Source organism: Ranitomeya imitator, chromosome 6, assembly GCF_032444005.1.
Source record: "Ranitomeya imitator isolate aRanImi1 chromosome 6, aRanImi1.pri, whole genome shotgun sequence".
In the NCBI taxonomy this organism is placed as follows: domain Eukaryota; kingdom Metazoa; phylum Chordata; class Amphibia; order Anura; family Dendrobatidae; genus Ranitomeya; species Ranitomeya imitator.
In genome coordinates this window covers 77573982-77600103 of record NC_091287.1, presented here as the reverse complement: position 1 = coordinate 77600103, position 26122 = coordinate 77573982, and the positions used below count along the sequence as shown (strand labels likewise).

General features: G+C 42.5%; 1 protein-coding gene across 2 annotated transcripts in view; it reads right to left on the bottom strand.

Annotated features, from left to right (window-relative positions):
* Window positions 1–270: 270 nt before the first annotated feature.
* Window positions 271–26122, bottom strand: part of PLCD1 (phospholipase C delta 1) — a 169861-nt gene continuing 144009 nt past the window's right edge. For both annotated transcript variants that reach the window (XM_069729802.1, XM_069729801.1), the window contains exons 4-15: window positions 25081–25210; window positions 24014–24242; window positions 19763–19964; window positions 18519–18663; window positions 15880–16029; window positions 15162–15320; window positions 14908–15064; window positions 12777–12893; window positions 10414–10592; window positions 8712–8844; window positions 7313–7462; window positions 271–2969 (exon numbers count right to left, since the gene is read on the bottom strand). In XM_069729802.1, coding sequence (XP_069585903.1) covers window positions 2875–2969; window positions 7313–7462; window positions 8712–8844; window positions 10414–10592; window positions 12777–12893; window positions 14908–15064; window positions 15162–15320; window positions 15880–16029; window positions 18519–18663; window positions 19763–19964; window positions 24014–24242; window positions 25081–25210 — 1846 coding nt within the window. In that variant the 3' untranslated portion in view covers window positions 271–2874. The remainder of the gene's footprint in view (window positions 2970–7312; window positions 7463–8711; window positions 8845–10413; window positions 10593–12776; window positions 12894–14907; window positions 15065–15161; window positions 15321–15879; window positions 16030–18518; window positions 18664–19762; window positions 19965–24013; window positions 24243–25080; window positions 25211–26122) is intronic.

Here is a 26122-nt window from a genome sequence, read left to right as displayed (position 1 = left end):
TTTTTTTTTTAATACTTTCCTTCGTTAAATAAGATTTATTAAGTAGAATGAGGTGTACTCTGGTTGGAATTCAACTGACACTGGAATGGAATGGCTGTTAGACATGTAGAGAAGCTGATTTTTATAAAATTGTGCAGTGGTCTCTTAATTTTTGCCAGAGCTGTATATATACACACACATACATCCATCAGTGACTCTGTTAAGTTTTAAACATTCATTGTATTCTTATATCGCCCTCTGCTGGTAGAACAAAAAAATGCACATCAAAACTTAGGAAAGAGACTGAATAACTTTTAATTTCCGAAATATGTCCCAAGACTTTAAGGCCCACATTTTAACATTGCATAGATAGAAGTAATACATGCTAGAAATAACAAAGTAAGGGACACAGAAACAAATCCAGCTCTAAAAAAAAATAAAATTAACCTTTAAATGACCATCAAAGACATAATAGTTTTAACATAAAAGATTGCACATTCTCTGGCATATAAAACAGTCCAACACAAGAAACTATACAGAACAACTCGTTTATGTGAAAATAATCTATAAAAGGCACATTCTGGATTACTGCTCTGACGCTGAGCCCCTCCGTGTGCGTAAGCTGCACTCCAGCCTCCCTTCTTACTTGGACCATAGGATAAAATGATAGTAGTACTTTACAGAGAGCGGTGTTCAGATTGGGAAAGGTTTCCAGCAGCAGTTGTGTCTATATAACAGCAGGAGGCTGTAGTACACAGGGAAAATACAAAAAAATGCAATTTGCTCATATGTATTGAGATATTGGCATACCCTGTGCTGGGCAGAGACTGCACCCTGGCATCATAGATAGCAGACGCTACTGGGTAATATTGCAAAGATTGCTGGAAGTCTGTGCAGATAGTATTTATTATGGCCAATGTATCCATCAGTAATGAAGCACTGGCGCTGCAGTCAGTGTAGAAATGTTACTGTAATCCGTGGCATTACTATACAGTATATCACAGTGTGTAGTGCATCATACAGACTACCCTACCACCAGGCAGGTGCCAATACCGGCTATGTTGTCAGTTACTCTACAATGAGCGGGGGGGCATAGATTAACACATAGGTGGGTCATACATATAGCCACCACATTGGCAATATAAAAAAAGAAAAATGAAATAAAACATGAACTCTTTCAAGTGATACATAAATAAATCCGCATCCACTATGTAGTGCCAAGTCTTCCCACCGTAATAAGACATTTGTGAGAAGGGAGTTCAAGATTTCATTAATGCGAACCTACAGCAAAGGAGAGAAGTCTGATCTGCCATGACGGGGGCGCATTGGCACCGGCTGGTCCAGCAGAAGTAGAGACGCATGTCATTCTGCAGATGTGCAAATGACCAATCTCGGCCCCACACTTCCCACCGCAGTCCATGGTTCTCTACACTATGCCGTGTCAGCAGGTGGCATTACATCAAACCTTATTTTTATTCCTATTGCTGGCAATAGGATTATAGATTACTGTCTATGGTAGTAATGGTATCAAGTGTCCCATCTAACGAAAGGTCAGACTTCTATATATATATATATATATATATATATATATATATATATATATATATATATATATATATATATATATATATATATATATATATATATAAAAGATAAATTAGGTAAAAAGACAGGTTCTCCTTAGGCACGTGCAGTACTGCAATGCTGTTACCTGAGCTACTGGAATGGTCATTGTGGTTCTTCAAATTGTATGTGAACGACCACAACACGTCATTTACAGGATAATATAAGAAAATGTCTGATTGTCAATAGGAAATTATGTTTCTGAATACAATGAAGCCTGATATCAGGGCATCAAAGGTGCTTTCCCACTAAAAGTGACCCACCGATACCGAAATAAGGCCATGCGGTCAGCACACTATGTACAGGAGAATCAGGAGACACAAGAGTAGGGTCCGCATACACATTAGAGAGCTATCAGGAGAACACTCATCCTGTCCCTTTCCCTCTTACATAGAAATATTCGGCCCCATTATTGCTCTTTTCTCAATGACAGATGCTGCCGACTGAGAACAGAAGGATCAGAGATTAGGAGCGGGTTGATGTCCCTATATTATCCTGTCGGCCGATCTCACCGATATCCGTGAGTTAGCTGACCTTATTGCAATGTGAATGGGGGCCTTAACAGCGCCACTTTGCTGTTTTAGAAACTCACTTTTTGAAATGGAAAGTCCTTAGTGGAAAAAGTACTATAAAAGGATAACTATCATTTCACACAATTTTTATATGTTATTGTAGCTGCTGATTGCTTGTCCTGAGTCCTGAGACCCCCACCGATAAGTCAAAACACCACTATGAATTTCACAGAGCCAGCATGCGCTGCAGGCACAGAGCCGTGTACATGCTCAATAGTAAGACTATGGGTCCACACAGCTTTCTCACCGTATACAGACCCATAGCCTTAGCACTGAGGCCGCGCACTGCAAACAGCGGTGTGTTGACTGACCAGTGAGGGTTTTTAGACTCCGATTCCCATAGAATAGATGCACTTGGCAGCTACTATAACATAAAAAAATGCATTAAACAATAGGTATATTTCAGGGAAAGTACAGAGGTGATAGATTTGGTTCCCTTTTCAGTTTACATACAATAGATACTAAACTGCACATTCCCGATAAAAAAAATAAAGCAGACATCCTAAAACAGATTTTCTAAAAGAAAAATAAAAAAAAATAAAAAGTTAATTAAGAAAGTAATAAAATTGTGGCTGAGGGATGTACAACAACTTTTCTAAAAACGAAACCTTTAACCTAGGTCTGACCTAAATGACGGAGGCTAAAAAGTTAATAAAACAGAATTAAAAATTATAAAAAATTGTAAACATTTAGTCCCCCATCAGCCTTTGCTTTCTTGGAGCATGACGTGCACAAATAACGTGGCGGAGGGATGAAGATCTCCATTCCTATTCAAAAGGTGAATGTGCCGATAACCTGCAAGACAAAGGGACAATAAACAAGGGATTAGTTATGACCTCGACCTGTATAAGGGTACCGTCACACTGAAACGACGATGCAGCGATACGACAACGATGCAGCGTCGCTGTTTGGTCGCTGGAGAGCTGTCACACAGACAGCTCTCAGGCGACCAACGATCCCGAGGTCCCCTGGTAACCAGGGTAAACATCGGGTTACTAAGCGCAGGGCCGCGCTTAGTAACCTGATGTTTACCCTGGTTACCAGCGTAAACGTAAAAAAAACAAACATTACATACTTACATTCCGTGTCTGTCCTCCGGCGCTGTGCTTTCCTCTGCACTGTCAGTGCCGGTCAGCCGTAAAGCAGAGCGGTGACGTCACCGCTGTGCTTTCTGGCTGGCCGGCGCTGACACAGGATGCAGGAGGAGTGCAGAGAAGCAGAGCGCCGGGGACAGACAGCGGAAGGTAAGTATGTAGTGTTTGTTTTTTTTACGTTTACGCTGGTAACCAGGGTAAACATCGGGTTACTAAGCGCGGCCCTGCGCTTAGTAACCCGATGTTTACCCTGGTTACCAGTGAAGACATCGCTGTATCGGCGTCACACACGCCGATTCAGCGATGTCAGCGGGAGATCCAGCGACGAAATAAAGTTTCAGACGATCTGCTACGACTATATATATATATATATATATATATATATATATATACACATACACACACACACATATATACATGGTATCCTGCTCTAAAAAATAAAGGGAACACTTAAACAACAGAATGTAACTACAAGTAAATCAAACTTCTGTGAAATTAAACTGTCCACTTAGGAAGCAACACTGATTGACAATCAATTTCACAAGCTGTTGTGCACATGGAATAGACAACAGATGGAAATTATTGGCAATTATCAAGACACACTCAAACAGGAGTGGTTCTGCAGGTGGGGACCACAGATCACATCTCAGTACCAATGCTTTCTGGCTGATGTTTTGGTCACTTTTGAATGTTGGTTGTGCTTTCACACTCGTGGTAGCATGAGACGGACTCTACAACCCACACAAGTGGCTCAGGTAGTGCAGCTCATCCAGGATAGCACATCAATGCGAGCCGTGGCAAGAAGATTTGCTATGTCTTTCAGCATAGTGTCCAGAGGCTTGAGGCGCTACCAGGACAAAGGCCAGTACACCAGGAGATGTGGAGGGGGGTCATAGGAGGGCAACAACCCGGCAGCATGACCGCTACCTTAGCCTTTGTGTAAGGAGGAACAGGAGGAGCACTGCCAGAGCCCTGCAAAATGACCTCCAGCAGGCCACAAATGTACATGTGTCTGCACAAACGGTTAGAAACCGACTCCATAAGGATGGTCTAAGTGCCCGACGTCCACAGATGGGGGTTGTGCTCACAGCCCAACACTGTGCAGGACGCTTGGCATTTGCCACAGAACACAAGGATTGGCAAATTCCCATTGGTGCCTTGTGCTCTTCACAGATGAAAGCAGGTTCACACTGAGCACATGTGACAGACGTGAGTCTGGAGACGCCGTGGAGAGCGATCTGCTGCCTGCAACATCCTTCAGCATGACCGGTTTGGCAGTGGGTCAGTAATGGTGTGGGGTGGCATTTCTTTGGAGGGCTGCACAGCCCTCCATGTGCTCACCAGAGGTAGCCTGACTGCCATTAGGTTTCGAGATGAGATCCTCAGACCCCTTGTGAGACCATATGCTGGTGCGGTTGGCTCTGGGTTCCTCCTAATGCCGGACAATGCCAGAACTCATGTGGCTGGAGTGTGTCAGCAGTTCCTGCCAGATGAAGGCATTGAAGCTATGGACTGGCCCACCCGTTCTCCAGACCTGAATCCGATTGAATACATCTGGGACATCATATCTCGCACCATTCACCAACGTCACGTTGCACCACAGACTGTCCAGGAGTTGGCGGATGCTTTAGTCCAGGTCTGGGAGGTGATCCATCAGGAGACCATCCGCCGCCTCAACGCAACAAAATCCATGGTCTGCACACCGTGGACACGATGAGACCAACCAGAAAAAAACTGAAATTCTGCTACTGAGAGACTGAAAGAATTTATCCATCATACTCCACGAGAAGGGGTGCAAAACTGGGTCGCTACAGACCCACCATCAGATTCTGTGGAGGAACAAGACCAAGCACCACCAGAAAAACAGATGGAGGAAGTCAAACCGACTCTGAAACCGCTATTTTATCAACCTCACAGCAGGGATGCCTGATTTTATACGAGACCTCACAGGGAGGTCAGAGCTTTGGTGTAAAATGGCAGATGACTTGGAAATTTACTCCGCCGAAACAATCTCCGCACTACCATACTTCCTGAAAGAGTAGAGGAACAACGACCTGTTAAATTTGTTGAGAAATGGCTCAAAATAATTATTCCTTGATGGACAGCTCTCCTTGGCTTTTGCTATGGAATGTGCTCATAAGGTGCCCACCAATCCCCTTCCTCCGGGGGCACTCCCCAGTCCACTCTTGGCCAGACTCCTAAATTGCCAGTACCGAGATACGGCACTCCGCATGGCTAGACATAAAGGAGAGATTTGGTTTGACAACTTCATAGTTTCCATCTTTCTCTACTTTTCTGCTTGATTACAGAAGCAAAGATCCACATTAATCAACAACAAATGTCTTCTGAGACATCTCCAACCCATTTACTCTAACTAGGAAGAATGGAGTTTCCTCTTAATGTTTTCTGGCAAGATATAAAATCTGTGCGGTAATGGTTTCAATGCAAACGTATAGGGGGTCTTGTAGGTACCAGAGTGATATTCACAATCCTTCTAGCCAATTCACAGACTTGCTGTTCCAGTGTGGAGAGCCATCAAAATTCAAGGACACTAGCTAAGTCCTCCTTATGGTATAACAGTGCTCTTCCCAAATTGCTAATTCCCAAGATGTTCAGTTTTGGTCTAACTTCATGTACGTGCACACGATCGGGAGAAATTTCACCAATAGAATGTAGTGAACGCGGTGAATCCGCACAGTTCAGTGAACACATGCGGATTCACTCGAGTTCAACTGATGGCAGCGCTTTGGATGTAGCGAACATGTGCGGTGTCCAAGGTGCTGCTACTTCCGGATCGTGTGCCTCCGGCCTAATGTGTCAAGACACTGACACAGGTATATATCCAGGGTGTTCTTGTTTCCTTTGATCAATGTCAACAGCACTCTCAAGTCCACATACACACTTTCTTTAGGTATCTGGAACTAAATCGTGCCCAGACATCAGAAATACTTTCATATCGTCATACCCCCTGACTGGGATTCTAAGGAACCAGGGACACAAGGGGTTAATCTCCTTTTTATCCTTGTTATTAAGCAGGAGATGCTCCTCATCACCATTGTAGTTTGAGGACAGTAATAACCTCCCCTTATCAGAGCAGGATTGAAGCGATTTTTGGAAGGAGGTCATAGCTATCCTCATCGAGATCATACAATCTCCTGTACCTGTCTGCACTAAGGTGTGCTTATTAGGAATCCTTGATGAGGAGACCTGGCCTCACTACCCTTGCACTCGTCTCAGAGAAACATTGTTTTTGGCTCAGAAGGCTATTGCTATAAGATGGATAGAAGACCCCCCACAAATTTCACACTGGGTCAATATGGTAAATACTGCATACTGCAAGTCTCATAGGAATCCTATGAGAGGGTGGTATATAAACATAGAAATTGTCCTGAAAATCTTTTAGGTCTGGAAGCTTTGGTTTAATTCCCAAGTGGCTCACATTAGTCCTCGGGTAATGAGGAGCATCCTCTCGTAATAAAGTATGTGATATCTAGTGCCTGACATGGATGTCTTATGATTTTGATTAAGATATTAGACCCCTGGCATGTTAAAGGCAAAGTTAACTTTATGAGACAGTATTATTGAGCAATGAGAAATACTGTTTGTTCAATAAAAGGAGTTTAAAAAAAAAAAAAAAAAAGATTGGAGAAAGACCATGGCACTGAATTGTACCCTCAGCAATCACAAGGTGATGTCATATGCTAAATATATGCGATCATGTTACAAAATGGTAAAAACTCTTTAAAAAGTTCATATACTGTACATATACTCAGATGTCCAAATGCATCAGCCATATAAACACGTGTAATGTACGTTTCTGGAAATGCCAATCTGAGGAACAAGTATGGACCACGATGCACGGTCTCACAGAAGGTCTCCGAACCCAAACTCGTCATCCTCATACATGCCTACTGAGATCATTAGACCCGTGCCAGTCCATGTGTTGCAGGCTCTACTTGGATGGTATGTGACAGACATCTGAGTGATGTATAAAACAAATCATAGATGTAAATAGTGTAATTTCAATGTTTGTCTTGTTTTTACCTAGTTGTAAACTGGACAGCGGAACCGTGTATTGGCCGACAAAGTCATTCCTTGAAGAAGCGTCATAATCCTCCACCAGAAATCTCACAATAGTAAGGGCGGGCACATCAATTTCAAAAATAAAATGCTCATTCCACATGGGATTAAATCCTGAAATGGATCAGAAATAAAGGTTAAACAATCCCTCCTAAGACAGTAGCTAGAGTGTGGACAATAGCACAGAATATATTGAGGGGCTTGGACAAACCACTAGTTTTTCTTAGGGTGAAGCTCTGGTTTAACTCTCACCTTCCACATTTATACTCTCTACCTGATGTGGTCCTTTGCGTGAGGTACGTTGTCAAATTTGGCTTTCATATTTTGTCAGATACCTCCAAATTGCTTACCTTTGAGGATTTGTAATCTAGATATGGGGTTCTTGATACCAAGTTCCTATACATCCAACACCGCCTCGCAGTGTTTGCAGTCTGGAGTAACACCAGCGTTCCTGGGCTTTTAAAAATTGGAGTTCTTTGGGACCTTCCATTTACCTAAACCTCTCAGAAAAGCATATTATCTTCCTCAGGCTTCTGTTGTCAAGCCCTATGGTAAACCTTATGTGAAATGGATGGTGGATACCCCGGACTTGACAATGGAGGAACGGCAAGAGGCGGAAGATTAATTTTGTTCCTCACTGGAAAGTGCTAGGGACCCTTTGATCCACACAAAATTTCTAAATAGTGTTTATTATACTCGGAAAAGGTTGAGGAGGTTTGCGATTTATTTGGTTCTGTCTGAAGTTTCTACCATTCTAAACAGAGCCATTTTTGCTTCTTCATTAACACTTTGAATGCCCTTGGGTGCTGTCTCCTAAAGTGTACCTGCTGAGTATTATAGATGAGCTTATTGATGGGTCTTGTAAGACTCTTTTTAGATTTCTGTTTTTCTGCGCAAGAAAAATAAATATAATGGCATGGAAATCCACGGAGAGTCCCTGTATGCGAATTCTCAAATATATCCCACTATGCAAAGTCCTGTATATAAATAGGAGATGTGCTTATAAATGTGATAAGTTGCAGGAGAGGTAGTTATCAATAGCAAACACTGCCCAATAGGATTCACAGCACAAGTGATGAATTGTGAACAGAGGGTAACGGCTTGGGGACTTAAAAAAAAAAATCCTAATGTTTGATTAGAGAGGCACCCTGTGTGTGTGACCACTTCCACATCCAAATGAGTAATGCATGCCTCCCTGTTCTAGCGAACAGGAGGTCAAAACCTTATAATAACCTATCATGTTCCATCATCACTTATCGTGTGGATAGCTCCTTTAAATGATTATTAAATGAAAAGTTCTGCTGCACTTTACGCATAACTGTGTCGGCTTGGTCTACAAATGTAAAGAGCTGATCCTTCTTACCATTGTTGTCAATAAACTTTGAAGCCTTCTTCTCTTTGTCCCGTGCCACCCCAAATATCTCCACAGTCACAAACGGGTCCACTATCGAACTCTTCTTCTTGTTCACTTTTGGCAGCTGCTGTCCAGAGATGATCTAAATATATATCGTGTTTCAATGTTACTGATGTGTAGTTACTTTGCATTATTAGATAAAAAGTTAGAGGGATTTAAAATTAACAGAACTTACTAATGTACTTTCATTTTTAAAGCTCCACCAATGTGATCACTGGTCCACTCCTGCTTTTGACTTAAGTTAAAATGGCCAATGTCTGTTTACAGTGACAAAAGTATGTGCCTGTCAGCATGTGCAATAAGAAGCTCTGTCACCTTCCTTCATGTGTATGAAGATAATGGTCTGCCAGTGATGTCCTCAACGAACACTGGAGATACCAGGGGAAATGAGGTAAGAAGAGGCTGCTAACACTGCTGTCCACCCTGTGTATATCTGCTCTAATACTGGAGATACCAGGGGTGCTGAGGTAAGAAGATGCTCATACTGCTGTCCATCCTGTCTATCTGATCTAATACTGGAAATACCAGGGGTGCTGAGGTAAGAAGATGATCATACTGCTGTCCATCCTCTCTATCTGATCTAATACTGGAGATACCAGGAGTGCTGAAGTAAGAAGAGGCTGCTCACACTGCTGTCCATCCTGTCTATCTGATCTAATACTGGAAATACCAGGGGTGCTGAGGTAAGAAGATGATCATACTGCTGTCCATCCTCTCTATCTGATCTAATACTGGAGATACCAGGAGTGCTGAAGTAAGAAGAGGCTGCTCACACTGCTGTCCATCCTGTCTATCTGATCTAATACTGGAGATACCAGGGGTGCTGAGGTAAGAAGATGCTCATACTGCTGTCCATCCTGTCAATCTGATCTAATACTGCAGATACCAGGGGTGCTGAGGTAAGAAGATGATCATACTGCTGTCCATCCTCTCTATCTGATCTAATACTGGAGATACCAGGAGTGCTGAAGTAAGAAGAGGCTGCTCACACTCCTGTCCATCCTGTCTATCTGATCTAATACTGGAGATACCAGGAGTGCTGAAGTAAGAAGAGGCTGCTCACACTGCTGTCCACCCTGTGTATATCTGCTCTAATACTGGAGAGAGCAGGAGTGCGGAGGTAAGAAGGGGCTGCTCACACTGCTGTCCACCAGCACCCATGGGTGCATATGATCTATTACTGGAAATACCAGGGATGCTGAGGTAAGAAGAGGCTGGTCACTCTGCTGCCCACCATGTCTATCTGATGGCTGCTCACACAGCTGTCCTTCATGTTTATCTGATTCAGGGGTACCGAGGTAAGAAGAGGCTGCTCAAACTGCTGTCCACCATGTGTATATGATCTAATACTGGAGATACCAGGGTGCTGAGGTTAGAAGAGGCTGCTCACACTGCTGTCCACCATGTGTATATGATCTAATACTGGAAATATCAGGGTGAGGAGGTAAGAGGCTACCAACACTGCTGTCCAGCCTGTCTTTCTGAATGACAGTACATGGTACACTATCATAAGGTCACAGCAGCGGAGCTTCCTACTGTAATTTATACTTTAAGGAGACAGTTTTTTAATACATGACTACTAGAGTTTTTTTATTATGTTAAAATTGTGTGTATAGCATTTCTTGTGTGCTTAAAAAAAACAATACTTAACCATGATACTGAGCTTCTTTGGAGTCCACCATTCTCCATCATGAATGGACCTTGGATTGAATTTAGATTTTTGATACCGAAGGAATGACGGTTTCAGAACATAGCCACAAAACCCATTGTCACGGAATTTGCCTTGGTAGACGTCCATGTCTGTACATGGGGTTTGAAAATTCAGAGCCACTAAAAAAAAAAAAAAAAAACATTCAACAGCATTGTGTTAATAAATGTCAGATTCTTTCACAAATACACATCAATATAACATATGAGGTGATAAAACATCACACGGAGCAGCAAGTCAGCGGATTTGGAGGATGGGAAAAGTTTCCTTAGAAATAATTAATATTCCTAAGTTAAATATTCCTAATCACCTCTGTGTCTAATCAGGATTTAGCGAAACTCCTAAATCGCGTTGACCTTAAAAAAACCTGCCAATGTCACAAATTTAGCTGCCATTGGATTAAACCTATGGCAGGAGATAGACTAAGGACATATTATGACATCATACATTTTTCCATTTCATTTGCTTCAGAATTAAAGATTAAGTAGAAAAAAAGGAATCTGTTATTATATCCCAGGCACAGATGGGGACATAGCTCTGGTTTAGAGAATTAATATTCTTTGTGACAAATCTATTTATTTAGGACAAAAGCTTCCAACCTATCATCGTCCTGACACAATTACCCCATAAAAGGGAGGATTCCTCATCCGGACATTGTGCGCTTGGTTAATATCCACAGCGACTTACAGCTCAAGTATTATTTAAAATCAGAATATAATTCTTATAAAATTGCTAAATTTTACTAATTCGTTAACCCCTTCCTAAGTGTTTACCACACTGCTCCTTCTGTCCCGTCAGCGGACTGTCCTGTGTGACCCACTGAAGAAATCTGTCACAGAGCACACAGGAAGCAGCGGACAGGCAGAGGTGTGCCGACAACTAACAGCTGACAAGTGTGCCGAGGACGGAGGTAACCTGCGGGTGCCCTGATATACAGTGCATGGGATTCAGCGAGGAGGCGCGCTCTGCCCCATCGTTAGATGCCGTATTCTCAGTGTGTGGAGACGAATATGGATTTTCTTCAGAAATAGCACAGGGGGCGATATCTTCTAGAAGGTTTTTGAAAGGTTTTCTTTCAGATTTCATTTATAAAAGTATATTTGAAAGATTATTAAAATCGCTTGCTCCACATTATTACCGTATTTTTCAGACTATATGACGCACTGGATCATAAGACGCACCGGACTATAAGATGCACCTAGGTATTAGAGGAGGAAAAGAGGACAACAAATTTGTAGCAAAAAAGGGGGTAAAATATTTAATAACATGTCTGCTGACACGGTTATGGGGAGATCAGCTGCTGGCGGCCACAGGTTGTGCAACACTCCTGTAATGAGGACAGCAGTTTTGCAAAACCTTTGTGGCTCTGCAGCAGTTGTTAAACTACAGCTCCCATCATCCCAACCTGTCCAAGCATGATGGGAGTTGTAGTTTTGCAACATCTGCAGGGCCACGTTGGTAGGTGGCCCGGCAGTGGAATTTAAAAAAGGAGGCTCATACAGAACCTGTCATGACGATTTGTAGGAGTCTCCTTTTTAAAATTTCAAGCTAGCGCTGCCCCTTGCGCATATTCATGTCCCAGTGTTGTCCAGCAAAATGGTGCAGAGGGCGGCACGTCCTCATATTAACATCCGCGATCTCCAGGAAATGGCGGCTGTGCATGCAGATTGGGATCTCTGCTCAATGACGGGCCGAGATCTTTATTTGCGCATGCGCGACCAGTGACGTCATTTTGCTGGAGACCCCCATCGGCTTCCTGCAGCAGCGACCCTGCTCTTGCCTCCAGTGACACCGCTCCACTGCCCCCTCCTCCACAGCGAGCCAGGTAAGCTACATTTGGACTATACGACACCCCCTCCACCATTTTCCTCCCAAATTTTGAGGGAAAAAGGATGCGCCTTATAGTCAGAAAAATATTGAATTTAATCAAAATTAAAAACGAGTTACCCTTTAAGCTCTTTATCTGTTCCTATACTAAAATAGGAAACAGGTGAAAAGGAGCCGTACAACTCTCCGATCAGAAAACCTACAGTTTGCTGGTGGTCTGTAGCCGAATATACAATGAAAACATGGATGGGTGGGATCCACCAGAGAACCAGGCAGGTACTGTAAATGGATATTCACTCTCCATATGAATTCACCAGAGAGCTCCTGTAATGAGAATAAGATCTCCTCGCTGTCCCAGGCTGTCTCAATAATCATCAGGATCCTCCATTACTGCAGGTTTTCATTGGCTGCTCAAATAATACTACTGAAGAGAAGTGGTTAGAGGAAATCCCCCGGGAGTGTCTGTAGGGGGCGCTCACCTATCTGACAGCCCACATTCCACATGTCCACAGCACTGTAGTTGGAGGAGTCTGTTCTCATGCCATCAGGATAAATTCTGGTCAGCTGCCTGGAATTATGGCGAATAAAACTGTTTCCTTTATGGGAAAGACAAACGCAATACACAAGATCAGAAGGATCTGAAAAGACCTAAACTACAAAAATACAGACCTTAAATAGAATGAGATCAACACTAAACGGTCCTGTCCATCAAAAAGGGTATCCGAGTAGAAAAGGGGTGACAGACCCGGACACCAGGTAACCACCTACAACAATGGGAGAACTGGCAGGTCCAAAGCAAAATCTGTAGTAAAATCTGCATCATGAGTTTTTTTGCAGATTCATAACAAATTTAACCCTTGCCACATTAAAAGGGGTGGATTTTAACCCCTTCAAGTCGCGGCCCTTTTTCATTTTTGCGTTTTCGTTTTTCACTTCCCTCCTTCCCAGAGCCATAACTTTTTTATTTTTCCGTCAATATGGTCATGTGAGGGCTTATTTTTTGCGGGACAAGTTGTACTTTTGAACGACACCATTGGTTTTACCATGTCTTTTACTAGAAAACGGGAAAAAAATTCCAAGTGCGGTGAAATTGCAAAAAAAGTGCAATCCCACACTTGTTTTTTGTTTGGCTTTTTTGCTAGGTTCACTAAATGCTAAAACTAACCTGCCATTATGATTCTCTAGGTCATTACGAGTTCATAGACACCTAACATGACTAGGTTATTTTTTATCTAAGTGGTGAAAAAAAATTCCAAACTTTGCTAAAAAAAAAAAAAAAAAAGTGCCATTTTCCGATACCCGTATCGTCTCCATTTTTCGTCATCTGGGGTCGGGTGAGGGCTTATTTTTTGTGTGCTGAGATGACGTTTTTAATGATACCATTTTTGCGCAGATACGTTCTTTTGATCGCCCGTTATTGCATTTTAATGCAATGTCGCGGCGACCAAAAAAACGTAATTCTGGTGTTTCGGATTTTTTTCTCGCTACGCCGTTTAGCGATCAGGTTAATGCTTTTTTTAAATTGATAGATCGGGCAATTCTGAACACGGCGATACCAAATACGTGTAGGTTTGGCTTTTTTTTTATTGTTTTATTTAGGATGGGGCGAAAGGGGGGTGATTTAAACTTTTATATTTTTTATATTTTTTTCATATTTTTAAAAACATTTTTTTTTTACTTGTGCCATGCTTCAATAGCCTCCATGGGAGGCTAGAAGCTGGCATAGCCTGATCGGCTCTGCTACATCATCATCAGATCGCTGCTATGTAGCAGAAATGCAGGTGTGCTGTGAGCGCCGACCACAGGGGGGCGCTCACAGCAGACCTGCATCAGTAACCATAGAGGTCTCAAGGACCTCTATGGTTACCTTCCTGATGCATCGCCTACCCCCGATCATGTGACGGGGGTCGGCGATGACGTCATATCCGGCCGCCCGGCCGGATGCGGTAGTTAAATGCCGCTGTCTGTGTTTGACAGCGGCATTTAACAGGTTAATAGCGGCGGGTGAATAGCGATTTCACCCGCCGCTATTGCGCGAACATGTCAGCTGTACAAAACAGCTGACATGTCGCGACTTTGATGTGGGCTCACCGCCGGAGCCCACATCAAAGGGGGAATCACGGCATGCGCAGTAGATGTACGGCGCATGTCGTGAAGGGGTTAAAATCTTCACCACAGGTTGAATTCTATAAGAAAAAAATAATTGCAGCAGATGGACGTTAAATACTGATGAGGTGTTATCTGAGCATGCTCGGGTGCTAACCAAGTGTCTTCGGCGTGCTAGAATAATATGTACGAGTCCCCACGGCTGCATGTCTTGCGGCTGCTTGTTAGACAATCCCTGCATGTGTTGCGGCTGTTGAACAGCCAGGAGACATACAGCCGTGGGGACTCAAATATAATATTCGAGCACGCTGAAGACACTCACTCAGCACCTGAGCATGCTCAGATAACACCTTATCCTAGCACGTTTGCTTATCACTAACGTTAACCAGCCATTATTCCAATGGGAATAACCATTATTTGGTTATTATTTGGTTCACAAGATGAGTGGAGATGATCGCTCCATAATCATGCTCGGCGGGCTAGCAGAGGTCACCACAGGCTCACCTGCCTCGTTGGCCAGCTTCAGAGCCTTGCTCTCAGTGAGGGAGGACATCTCGTTAAATGACTGATGCTCTGCAGCATATTCAAAGCCATGAAAGTGCACACTCTTACAGTATATTACGGTGTCGGACAGTTCCTTGGCAAGCTTCAGCTTTGCTCCCTAGGATATGATTCATCAAATGATTTAGCATCTTACTTTTATGGCCTTTAAATGACAAAGTTACAAAAAAAAGTTTGTTTCCGCCGACTTTCCTTACCGCTCGTTTCTTGGCATGGACGTTAGACTTAACAGACTCATCCTCCATTTCTGCAGCCTCATCCTCATCAGACACATCTGCCTCCTCGCTGTTTTCGGCTACGCTGTCTTCCAGGGAGTTGAGCTTTTTTCCTTTCACAAGGATTTTCCCTTTTAGTTGCTGTTAAAAATGGGGCAAAGTAAAAGGCGAGACACATATTAAACTAATCGATAAGCCTCCATTATACACACTGAGCGCTTAGCTGTAAAGGATCCTAAGAGGACAAACTCCTTAGGCTATGTGCACACGTTGCAGATTTCCTGCAGATCTGCAGCTTTTTTTCCGCGCAGAAACGCTGCAGATCTGCAAGTGATTTACAGTACAATGTAATTCAATGGCAAAAAAAAAAAATGCTGTGCTGATGGTGCGGAAATATCTGCACAGAAAACGCAGCAGATTCAAAAAATCTCTTCCACACGGTGTGGAAAACCTCTGCTGTGGAAATCGACCGCAATGTTTAGGTCTAAATCCACATATAATAAATGCGAATTTTAATGCAGGTTGGTAACTGCAGCAAAATATGTTCTATATCCACATATATTAAAAAAATCGCTGCAGTTTCACAAGATTAGGACCTCGCCTATTGCTCACTTTCCCTGGAGTTACGCAGCAAAGCTAGTTTACATTTATGTTTATGAAGATTTGCAAGCAGTTATGAAGTCAGCAAGCGCGGTCTCACCTCCGGAGACGGGAAATCCTTCATTTTCCCTTCTATTGGCAGAGTCAGAAGCATATCCGCCAGTATGTCCTTCATGTGCTTGGCCATAGTTTTCTGCTGATCCGGGGTGCAGTGATTTTCCAGAGAAATGATGACAGGGTAAGGAGAAGTCTGAGGAAGGAAATGTTCACATAGTCAGCAGATGTTAGTATAGAAAGGATTGTCAATTAGCCCAGAACGCTGAACAAAGCGGCCACACGGCGCCCATCTCCCAACTTTCCTGATTGCTGGAGGTTTTATTTTCTGCACATGATTATGTTGGCAGCCAAGAATCTAGAGGTATCGCGCTTACAGCAGCCACAAGCACCAAAGGCAACAATATGCTTAAGATGTTCACTGGCATCTATGGGAGAGCTGGGAGTAAGGGAGCCATGCTCTGTGTCTTGTGCAGAGGTCACCGTGCAGAGTGGGGGAGGAGGGGAGCGGTATATATATATATATATACACATACATACACACACATACATACACATATATATATACACACACACACATACATACACACACACAGTTACGTGTATAAATATATATTTGGACAGAAACAACATTTTTCTAATTTTGGGTATAGACATTACCACAATGAATTTTAAACAACACAATTCAGATGCAGTTGAAGTTCAGACTTTCAGCTTTCATTTGAGGGTATTCACATTAAAATTGGATGAAGGGTTTAAGACTTTCAGCTCCTTAACATGTGTCACCCTGTTTTTAAAAGGGACCAAAAGTAATTGGACAATTGACTCCAAGGCTATTTCACGGACAGGTGTGGGCAATCCCGTCGTTATGTCATTCTCAAGGCCTGGAGTTGATTTGAGGTGTGGTGCTTGCATTTGGAAGGTTTTGCTGTGAAGTAAACATGCGGTCAAAGGAGCTCTCCATGCAGGTGAAACAAGCCATCCTTAAGCTGCGAAAACAGAAAAACCCATCCGAGAAATTGTGACAATATTAGGAGTGGCAAAATCTACAGTTTGGTCCATCCTGAGAAAGAAACAAAGAAAGAAAGAAAGCACTGGTGAACTCATCAATGCAAAAAGACCTGGGCGCCCACGGAAGACAACAGTGGTGGATGATCGCAGAAAAGTCTCCATGGTGAAGAGAAACCCCTTCACAACAGCCAACCAAGTGACCAACACTCTCCAGGAGGTCGGCGTATCAATATCCAAATCTACCATAAAGAGAAGACTGCATGAAAGTAACTACAGAGGGTTCACTGCACGGTGCAAGCCACTCATAAGCATCAAGAATAAAAAGGCTAGACTGGACTTTGCTAAAAAATATCTAAAAAAGCCAGCACAGTTCTGGAAGAACATTCTTTGGACAGATGAAACCAAGATCAACCTCTACCAGAATGATGGAAAGAGAAAAGTATGGCGAAGGCGTGGTACAGCTCATGATCCAAAGCATACCACATCATCTGTAAAACATGGCAGAGGCAATGTGATGGCTTGGGCATGCATGGCTGCCAGTGGCACTGGGTCACTAGTGTTTATTGTTGATGTGACACAGGACAGAAGCAGCTGAATGAATTCTGAGGTATTCAGAGACATACTGTGTGCTCAGATCCAGCCAAATGCAGCCAAACTGATTGGTCGTCATTTCATACTACAGATGGACAATGACCCAAAACATAAAGCCAAAGCAACCCAGGAGTTTATTAAAGCAAAGAAGTGGAATATTCTTGAATGGCCAAGTGAGTCACCTGATCTCAACCCAATTGAGCATGCATTTCACTTGTTAAAGATTAAACTTCAGACAGAAAGGCCCACAAACAAACAGCAACTGAAAACCACCGCAGTGAAGGCCTGGCAGAGCATCAAAAAGGAGGAAACACAGCGTCTGGTGATGTCTATAAGTTCAAGACTTCAGGCAGTCATTGCCAACAAAGGGTTTTCAACCAAGTGCTTAAAATGAACATTTTATTTAAAATTATTAAATCTGTCCAATTACTTTTGGTCCCTTTAAAAACAGGGTGGCACATGTTAAGGAGCTGAAACTCCTAAACCCTTCATCCAATTTTAATGTGGATAGCCTCAAATAAAAGCGGAAAGTCTGAACTTCAACTGCATCTGAAATGTGTTTAAAATTCATTATGGTAATGTCTATAACCAAAATTAGAAAAATGTTGTCTCTGTCCAAAAATACGGTATATGGACTTAACTGTATAGATAGAGATATATATATATATATGAGCAAGTGATGTTTATGAGATGGAGGAAGTGATGTTTTTCTGCTGCCAATCTTCTAGGATTCTGCACTCAGTATCTCTCCGGTGGTTGCTACAACCGAGATGTTGAGTTGCCTCTATCATGATGAAGTCACATAAATCTCCTGAGCCCTCCACCAAGCAAAATAAGCTGGGAAGTAAACTAAACAGGATGAGTCCACAATAAGCACCATAAGGATATAGAGACAAAAACAAGTAAGAAAATTATTTTTTTTGTGTCCAAAACTAACCACTGGTGCCTAAATCTAGCAAGAATCCATGCAACGTTCTTCTGAAGTTGTTGAATAGGGGGAAGTATTTCAAGATGAATTTCCTCTACGGCGTAACCACAAAGTCTGGTGCAGACATAAGTGTCATTTCTAGACTCTCCACTCACTTTAAATGCATAGTTCTTTATAGTTTTGATGACGTCTTTGAAGAGGATCTTGGAAGTGAGCGTGTAGCCATGATAAATAACCGGTTCCCCATTAGGCCCATCCCAGCAGTCTAGCTCCACACAACGGCAGCCTTTAGTGAGGGCCCTGGATGAAAATACATCAGATTAATATATTTGTACATTACTGAGCTGCTTTGTGTATAGAGTTAGTAGAACAGTAATAATCAATACTCAATAACCCTTGTAGAGTGTGAGCCCTCGCGGGCAGGGTCCTCTCTCCTCCTGTACCAGTCGTGACTTGTATTAAGATTACTGTACTTGTTTTTATTATGTAGACCCTCCTCACATGTAAAGGGCCATGGAATAAATGGCGCTATAATAATAAATAACAGTATTCTGTAACCCCGATCTGTGTATCTACAGACAACCAGACTGTGAATAACTTTTTCAATGTATTTCTAGAAGAGCCTGGAAGCGAATCTCATAGATGTGCACAGAAAAAGTGACTTCCCGTCTACGCAGAAGACGATAAGTCACAGTTCTGGCCACATGGTGCAGATGAGGTACAGAACGGTACTGATAATGGTAGAATGCGGTGATCGGTAAGAATATTTATCACCATCTGCACTTAGTACACAACAACAGCCAGTGCTACCTTAAGTGCTAGTGCACCCACACATAACTATCAAGTGGAAGCTGTTCACCTACACATGGCCACTTGTTAGATTAATGGTGACCAACCTCACGAAATTTCAGTGGGACTGGGCCACTGATGCATATGGGGACCTTTTGACGCTCCTCCGATACATGATGTTGGTTAACTTTCAATACCCAATTCTTTTGTTTCCAGAAGAAATACACTTCCACCAGGGAAGCTGATTAGTCCGGTGGGCGGTCCCACTAGTGATTACTGCAAATCACTAGTAGGACCACCCACTGGACCCATATACATACAAACACCAGGCATTTCAATGAATAAAATACAAGTTATACTGAATCTTTTCCAACATATCTATATATTATTCTGCTCAGTTTCTCCATCTCTGCACCATGCGGTCCTCCAATCGGGTGGCATGTACATGACAGGTGCCCTTTAAGACATGTTTTAGGGCATACATTAAGGTACTGTGCAAGTAGCAAATTTTCCTTTAGTCGTCAGATTAGTCAAATACAGTACAACTTCAGGGAGCAGCTGTCGTGCAGCTATACTGCGAGGCGACATTCATGGACTAGAAGGACCTCACCGGATATAAGCCTCGGTGCTGCTCGGCCCCTTCAGCTGGTCTTCCATCAGGTAAGTGTTGTGTGAGGAGGAGATGAAGTAGTGACACAGCGGCTGCTTCATGTCCTGATAAACTTTTCCGTGAGCCGGGTTGAATATATTGCCATCTTCAGACAACAGATAGATGAGGAAGCCATCCTTAGTCATAGACTGCTGTTTTTTACCTGCAACGAAAAACCGGCAAAACTTTAGGAAAATCCAAAAGGATTAAAAATGTTGAATATGGATCCCTTAACCATTTGTTAACAAGGACACCATTTTGTTTTACTATTCCCTAAAAGAGACAGGAAGACAACCCAAGACAAAAATATACATGCATACAATACTATATGTACTGACTGTATGTACGTATGTATGTATGTATGTATGTATGTATGTATGTATGTATGTATGTATGTATGTATATATATATATATATATATATATATATATATATATATCTAATATATAATTGCCTAGAATACTACTTCCTGCAATTTGTGCCAACTTCCGTGGCTTTGTCCGGAGCTAATGTCCGGAGATTAATTGCCTAGAATACTACTTCCTGCAATTTGTGCCAACTTCCGTGGCTTTGTCTGGAGATAATGTCCGGAGCTAATGTCCGGAGCTAATGTCCGGAGATAAGTGACGTCAACAGTGTCCAGTGTCTGATTGGTTGCCGCCTGCTGCGAGCGACCAATCAGAAACGTGCCGTACTGTGACACACTCCGCCCGCCATTTTGGTGTGATTTTTGAATTTTTACCTCACAGCAAGTTTCTACTGCGTGGAGGCGGGCCCAGTGACGTTGCTCTTCAAGCTCCTGCCGAATTTCGTCAAAAAAATGATAATACCATTTACCAAAACTATATATATTTAGTTGTGAAGTGGTTCAGTGACATTTTCACACCAATTTTGAACTTTTGTTTGGTGTTTTCTCCATATACTGCCTATTATTCACTGACTGTTATACTGAGAGACTGCCGTTTATTAACCTCTTCTTTGCCACATTGGGTATATTGCTCTATTATTTGCCACATAAGGACATTGTCCATTATTGCCCAGCAATTTCTCTGCAATATAAACTGCCTATTTATTAATATCTGCATTCCTGCAAAGAACTATTGCCTATTATTAACTGGCTATTTTCCTACTACCTGACACTGCCTCTTATTAACCTGTTGTTTGCCACCACCACGCTTAAAGCTGTTTAGCTTAGCCAACATGAGCTCTAATAGTAAGGATACTAATGACAAAAGCTGCTGATGGCGCACGTAAGATTAGGTCTGATAGAAAGTATACTAATAATGCAGAGCAAAAAGACGCCGATGCCGCACGTAAGCGCAAACAGCGTGCTAACAAGAGTACAGAGGATAGATGCAAGCGCATGGACACTGTTAAGTATACTAATGACACAGAGTCCAAAGCTTATGATGGCGCACGTAAGATCAGGTCTGATATAAAGTATGGTAATGATGCAGAGCGAAAAGCCGCCGATGCCGGACCTAAGCGCAAACAGCGTGTTAACAAGAGTACAGAGGATAGATGCAAGTGCCTAGATACTGTTAAGTATACTAATGACACAGAGTCCAAAGCTGCTGATGGCACACGTAAGATCAGGTCTGATATAAAGTATGGTAATGATGCAGAGCGAAAAGCCGCCGATGCCGCACGTAAGCGCAAAGTTGTCGTCTGATGTCTTTCATCCCTCCCCTCATAAGCATGTTCATGGATCCTGTGTAACTGTACCTTAAATAACAAGAATTGTCAAGAGCTGGTGAGTGCAGCCATTTTTTGTTCTTTCTTACTATTATTTATTAATTGTATTATTCTTACATTTGAATAAATAAAGTATATATGGATTCTAGACTCCCGATTCTTTAGAATCGGGCTGCCATCTAGTATATATATATATGAAAGTCAGTCTCCAGAAACGCAGTAGCCCGCACCACCTCCTAATGACACAGCTGAGTTCTCACGCCTGTGAACAGAGATGTAGCCGCCGGACCTCGGGTGCTTCTGCCGACAACACATGCCAATAAATCCAATCGAGATAAAGAAAGGCAGCACTCACCGATCCATCCGAGACAGGTATCTTTATTGTTACAGATTAAAAGTCTTCACGGCCGGGGGTACAGATTCCAAAGAGTGCGGCAAGCCTGACGACGGCCGTTTCGCACCCTCCTGGTGCTTCTACGGGTCAGTCCCGTACTGACCCGTAGAAGCACCAGGAGGGTGCGAAACGGCCGTCGTCAGGCTTGCCGCACTCTTTGGAATCTGTACCCCCGGCCGTGAAGACTTTTAATCTGTAACAATAAAGATACCTGTCTCGGATGGATCGGTGAGTGCTGCCTTTCTTTATCTCGATTGGATTTATATATATATATATATATATATATATATATATATATATATATATATATATATATATATATATATATATATATATATATATATATATATATATATATATATATATACACACACACACTCAAAAAAAAGGAAAAGCAGCACAGAATAATTGAAAAAAAGTGGACTTTAATGCCTGAACGGCGTGGCAAGGTTTTGGATGTGTTATCCTTTTGTGTTACATGTAAATGTATATATAGCGGTAAATGCTTATTTATCATTTTTAGAAGATGAAGGGCAGACACGTCCAAATTTATAAATTAATATTGGATCAGTCTTAAAAATAATAATAAAAAGAAACAACTTTGGAAGGGCTCGTTCAGTACTATTTTAAAAATGGACCCATAGAAGTCCAGAAATAGAAAATAAACCCAAATGCTGAAAGACAACCTGTCATCAGGATCAGGCATGATTAACTAAACATATGGGCATAAAGTCGCTGTTCTGCTGATTTAATAGGTACCTTGATTGTAATAATCGGCAGCCTGGATATTCTTTATTCACCAATAGAACAGTATTTACATTCCGTTTAAAATTCAGCGTTGTCCTAGCCATGGGCAGCGCTTGTGCAGATCAATCTGGTTGTAAGCTTCATTAAAATGGTGCCAGTGTTGGCACACCCACACAATCACCTCCCCGCAGGCTTCATTAAAATGGTGCCAGTGTTGGCACACCCACACAATCACCTCTTCGCAGACTTCATTAAAATGGTGCCAGTGTTGGCACACGCACACAATCACCTCCCAGCAGGCTTCATTAAAATGGCGCCAGTGTTGGCACACGCACACAATCACCTCCCAGCAGGCTTCATTAAAATGGCGCCAGTGTTGGCACACGCACACAATCACCTCCCAGCAGGCTTCATTAAAATGGCGCCAGTGTTGGCACACGCACACGATCACCTCCCAGCAGGCTTCATTAAAATGGCGCCAGTGTTGACACACCCACACGATCACCTCCCAGCAGTCTTCATTAAAATGGCGCCAGTGTTGGCACACGCACACGATCACCTCCCAGCAGGCTTCATTAAAATGGTGCCAGTGTTGGCACACCCACACAATCCCCTCCCAGCAGGCTTCAGGAAAATGGAGCCAGTGTTGGCACATGCACACGATCACCTCCCAGCAGGCTTCATTAAAATGGCGGCGGTGTTGGCACATGCACACAACATCCCCCCGCAGGCTTCAGGAAAATGGCAGCGGTGGCAGCGCATGTGCAAATTGAGATCTTGGCTCATCATTGAGCTCATCAGGTCCCAACCCCACAGGCCGGCTCCGATGCATGAACGGCTCGTTGCCCCAAAACTTCTATTGGTGAATTAAGAATAACCAGGCTTCAGATTTCTACAATCAAGGTACCTCTTAAATCCGCAGAACAGCGACTATGTCCATATGTTTAGCTCATCATGCCTGATCCCGATTATACATTCTGTGTCCGATCTTCACTTCCAGCTCTTTAAAAAAAAAAAATAGAAATAGTGGAAAATTGCTTTAAGTACGAGTATTATTGATTTTTGTTTGAAAAACAACAGGGGAAGGATAGCCATTCTTGAGATTTGTTTTAAAGAATGTTCCTACATATTATTTGTCCTGACACACTCAGCTCCCTCTGCAGCATCCAGTCTACGTATAATGAGAGGGGCACATACATTTTGTTTGCCTCTGTGTATTACCACTATATCTGGGTATGGTTGTGTGTATGAACTCTCATCACCATAGAAGTCCTCATTTTACAGCAACTGCAGCAGTTGTAGGGGACGTGTCTTCTCATTCGCAAGGCTACACAATGCCACCCAGAAGATGATGCCAAGCAGTAACAGCCGCCTACCTTCTTCACTTGGCTCATACTTTGCTATTAATGACTTGGTGTGGTCTAAGGTCACAATCTCCTGCTGTTCATTCTTCAGGAACGTTTGGAACTGAGCGGCAGACATGAAATTCTCACTGTCCTTATATGTGGAAAATATGACATCTATCTCTTCTCGTGTCGTCAGGATCTTGTAAAACTCTTCTATTTCATCCTCCTCCAGCGTCCCAGTCCTTGATCTGTCACATTGCTGATGATTGGCAAGAAGTGGAATTAATGAGAAGATTACAAATTTTTTAAATATTGAAAAAAAACAAAAAACAAAACAAACATTTCTTTCTTGGAAATGTGTTAAGGGTGGCAACAACAGCCTTTAGCTATTTTAATTGTCTATTATTTTACATAATGATCACATTTCACATAATAATTCTTTAACTTATTATGGCTGTGTGCCTACCAAATGTGTATGGTTCTATTTTTTTCTATATATATTATATTAAATATTCAAGGGGTAACGTTTTTCTCCTTGCGGAGAGTGACATGTCAAGCCTGACATACCAAGGTGAGGAGACTTAAGCGGCAATGCTCCTCTAGGAAATATGCAAATTGTCTCTTCAGGGGCAGTACCATGAAACACAGTGTCTGCAAACTGAGGTTTTGGTTTTTCTCCTATGTCATGTGACAAGGCTCGTTAGAGTCGATATTGACATTTAGGATTGCTACTTCCAATAGGTGGCACTAGAGTTATAGTCTGAAGAGACAATTTGCATACTAAATATTAGCAGGTCACAGCTGTCAAACGCCCCCAGATCAACAAGTTATTATAACCTATCCCATAGATATCACTTATTTCAACTTTCAAGGCCTGTGTACGGACCGTGATGTATAGACCAGTCCACAGATTTCCTGACTAGACTTCAGTTTCATATACGAGGGAAAGGACTTCAGGTCAGGAGACCCATGGTCGGTCTGGACATCACAGATTAGGAAAGTTGGATGTGTAAAAAAATAAATAAAAAGAATCAGATGCAACTGTGGATGTCAAAAATACAGCAGCATTGACAAAATTGCAAATCTAGAGATCATACCTGAAATATCTGTTTGGCGTAATTATCGTCCGTTTCGAAGTTGACTTCTTGCAGGAAGCGCTTCAACTCTTTTAAGCTCATTTTGTTGTCCTTGTTTTTATCAGCTTTCCGCAGACATGTGTGAATCCAGCTATTAATATTATTAAGGATTACTATGGTAGTGAAGATCTAGATTTTACACTTCCTTAAAGAGGTTGTCCACTACTTAAACACTGATAGCCTACCCTTAGGATAGATCATCAATGTCTGATTGGTGAGGGTGCGACACCTGGATCAGCTGTGCTTGTTGTCGGTGGTGGCAGGAACTAACCATTTATGGAACTGCACAGCGTAGCTCAGTCTACTTTAGAGTGGTCGCTGCCGGGTACTGCACATCCTCCCCTACTGATGGGGTGGATGTGCAGTACCCGGCCCCTGCCACCATCTGAAGACAAAGCTGCACTGGTCAACTCTAACTGGTCAGTTCCAGTTGCCGAACACACTGAGAGATCGCACTTCCACCGATCAGACATTCATGACCAATCCAAAGGATAGGCCATCAATATTAAAGTAGTGGACAAGCTCTTTAAAATGACTATGAAATGGGTGTTCAGGACACTACTCAGGAGGTCTCGCAAGAAGATATGGCACATACACAAATCAGTGACCAAAAAAATGCCCCCAAAAACATGTCTACAGAAAAGACGCCCAAAGTCATGAATGCCCACAGTAAAATTGCCCAAAATGAAAGTTGCCCACGCAGAAAATTGCCCACACGGAAAATTGCCCCAACCTGTAATATGTTTTATCGCTCCGGACCCCGAGTCAGAAATTTAGCTTACCGACTCCACAGCCCTGACCCCAGCTATGCTGGTATGTGCCCATTTTTCTGTGTGCAAGTACAGGTTTGGCCCTCTTTAATAAACTGTTTTAATAAACTGTTATTTTGTCCATGTGGGTAAATTTCTGTGTGGGCAATTTTCCAAGAGGGGAATTTTCTGTGTGGGCATTCATGGCTATGGGCATTTTTCATGGAATCACAATAATCATAAATCATATTTAA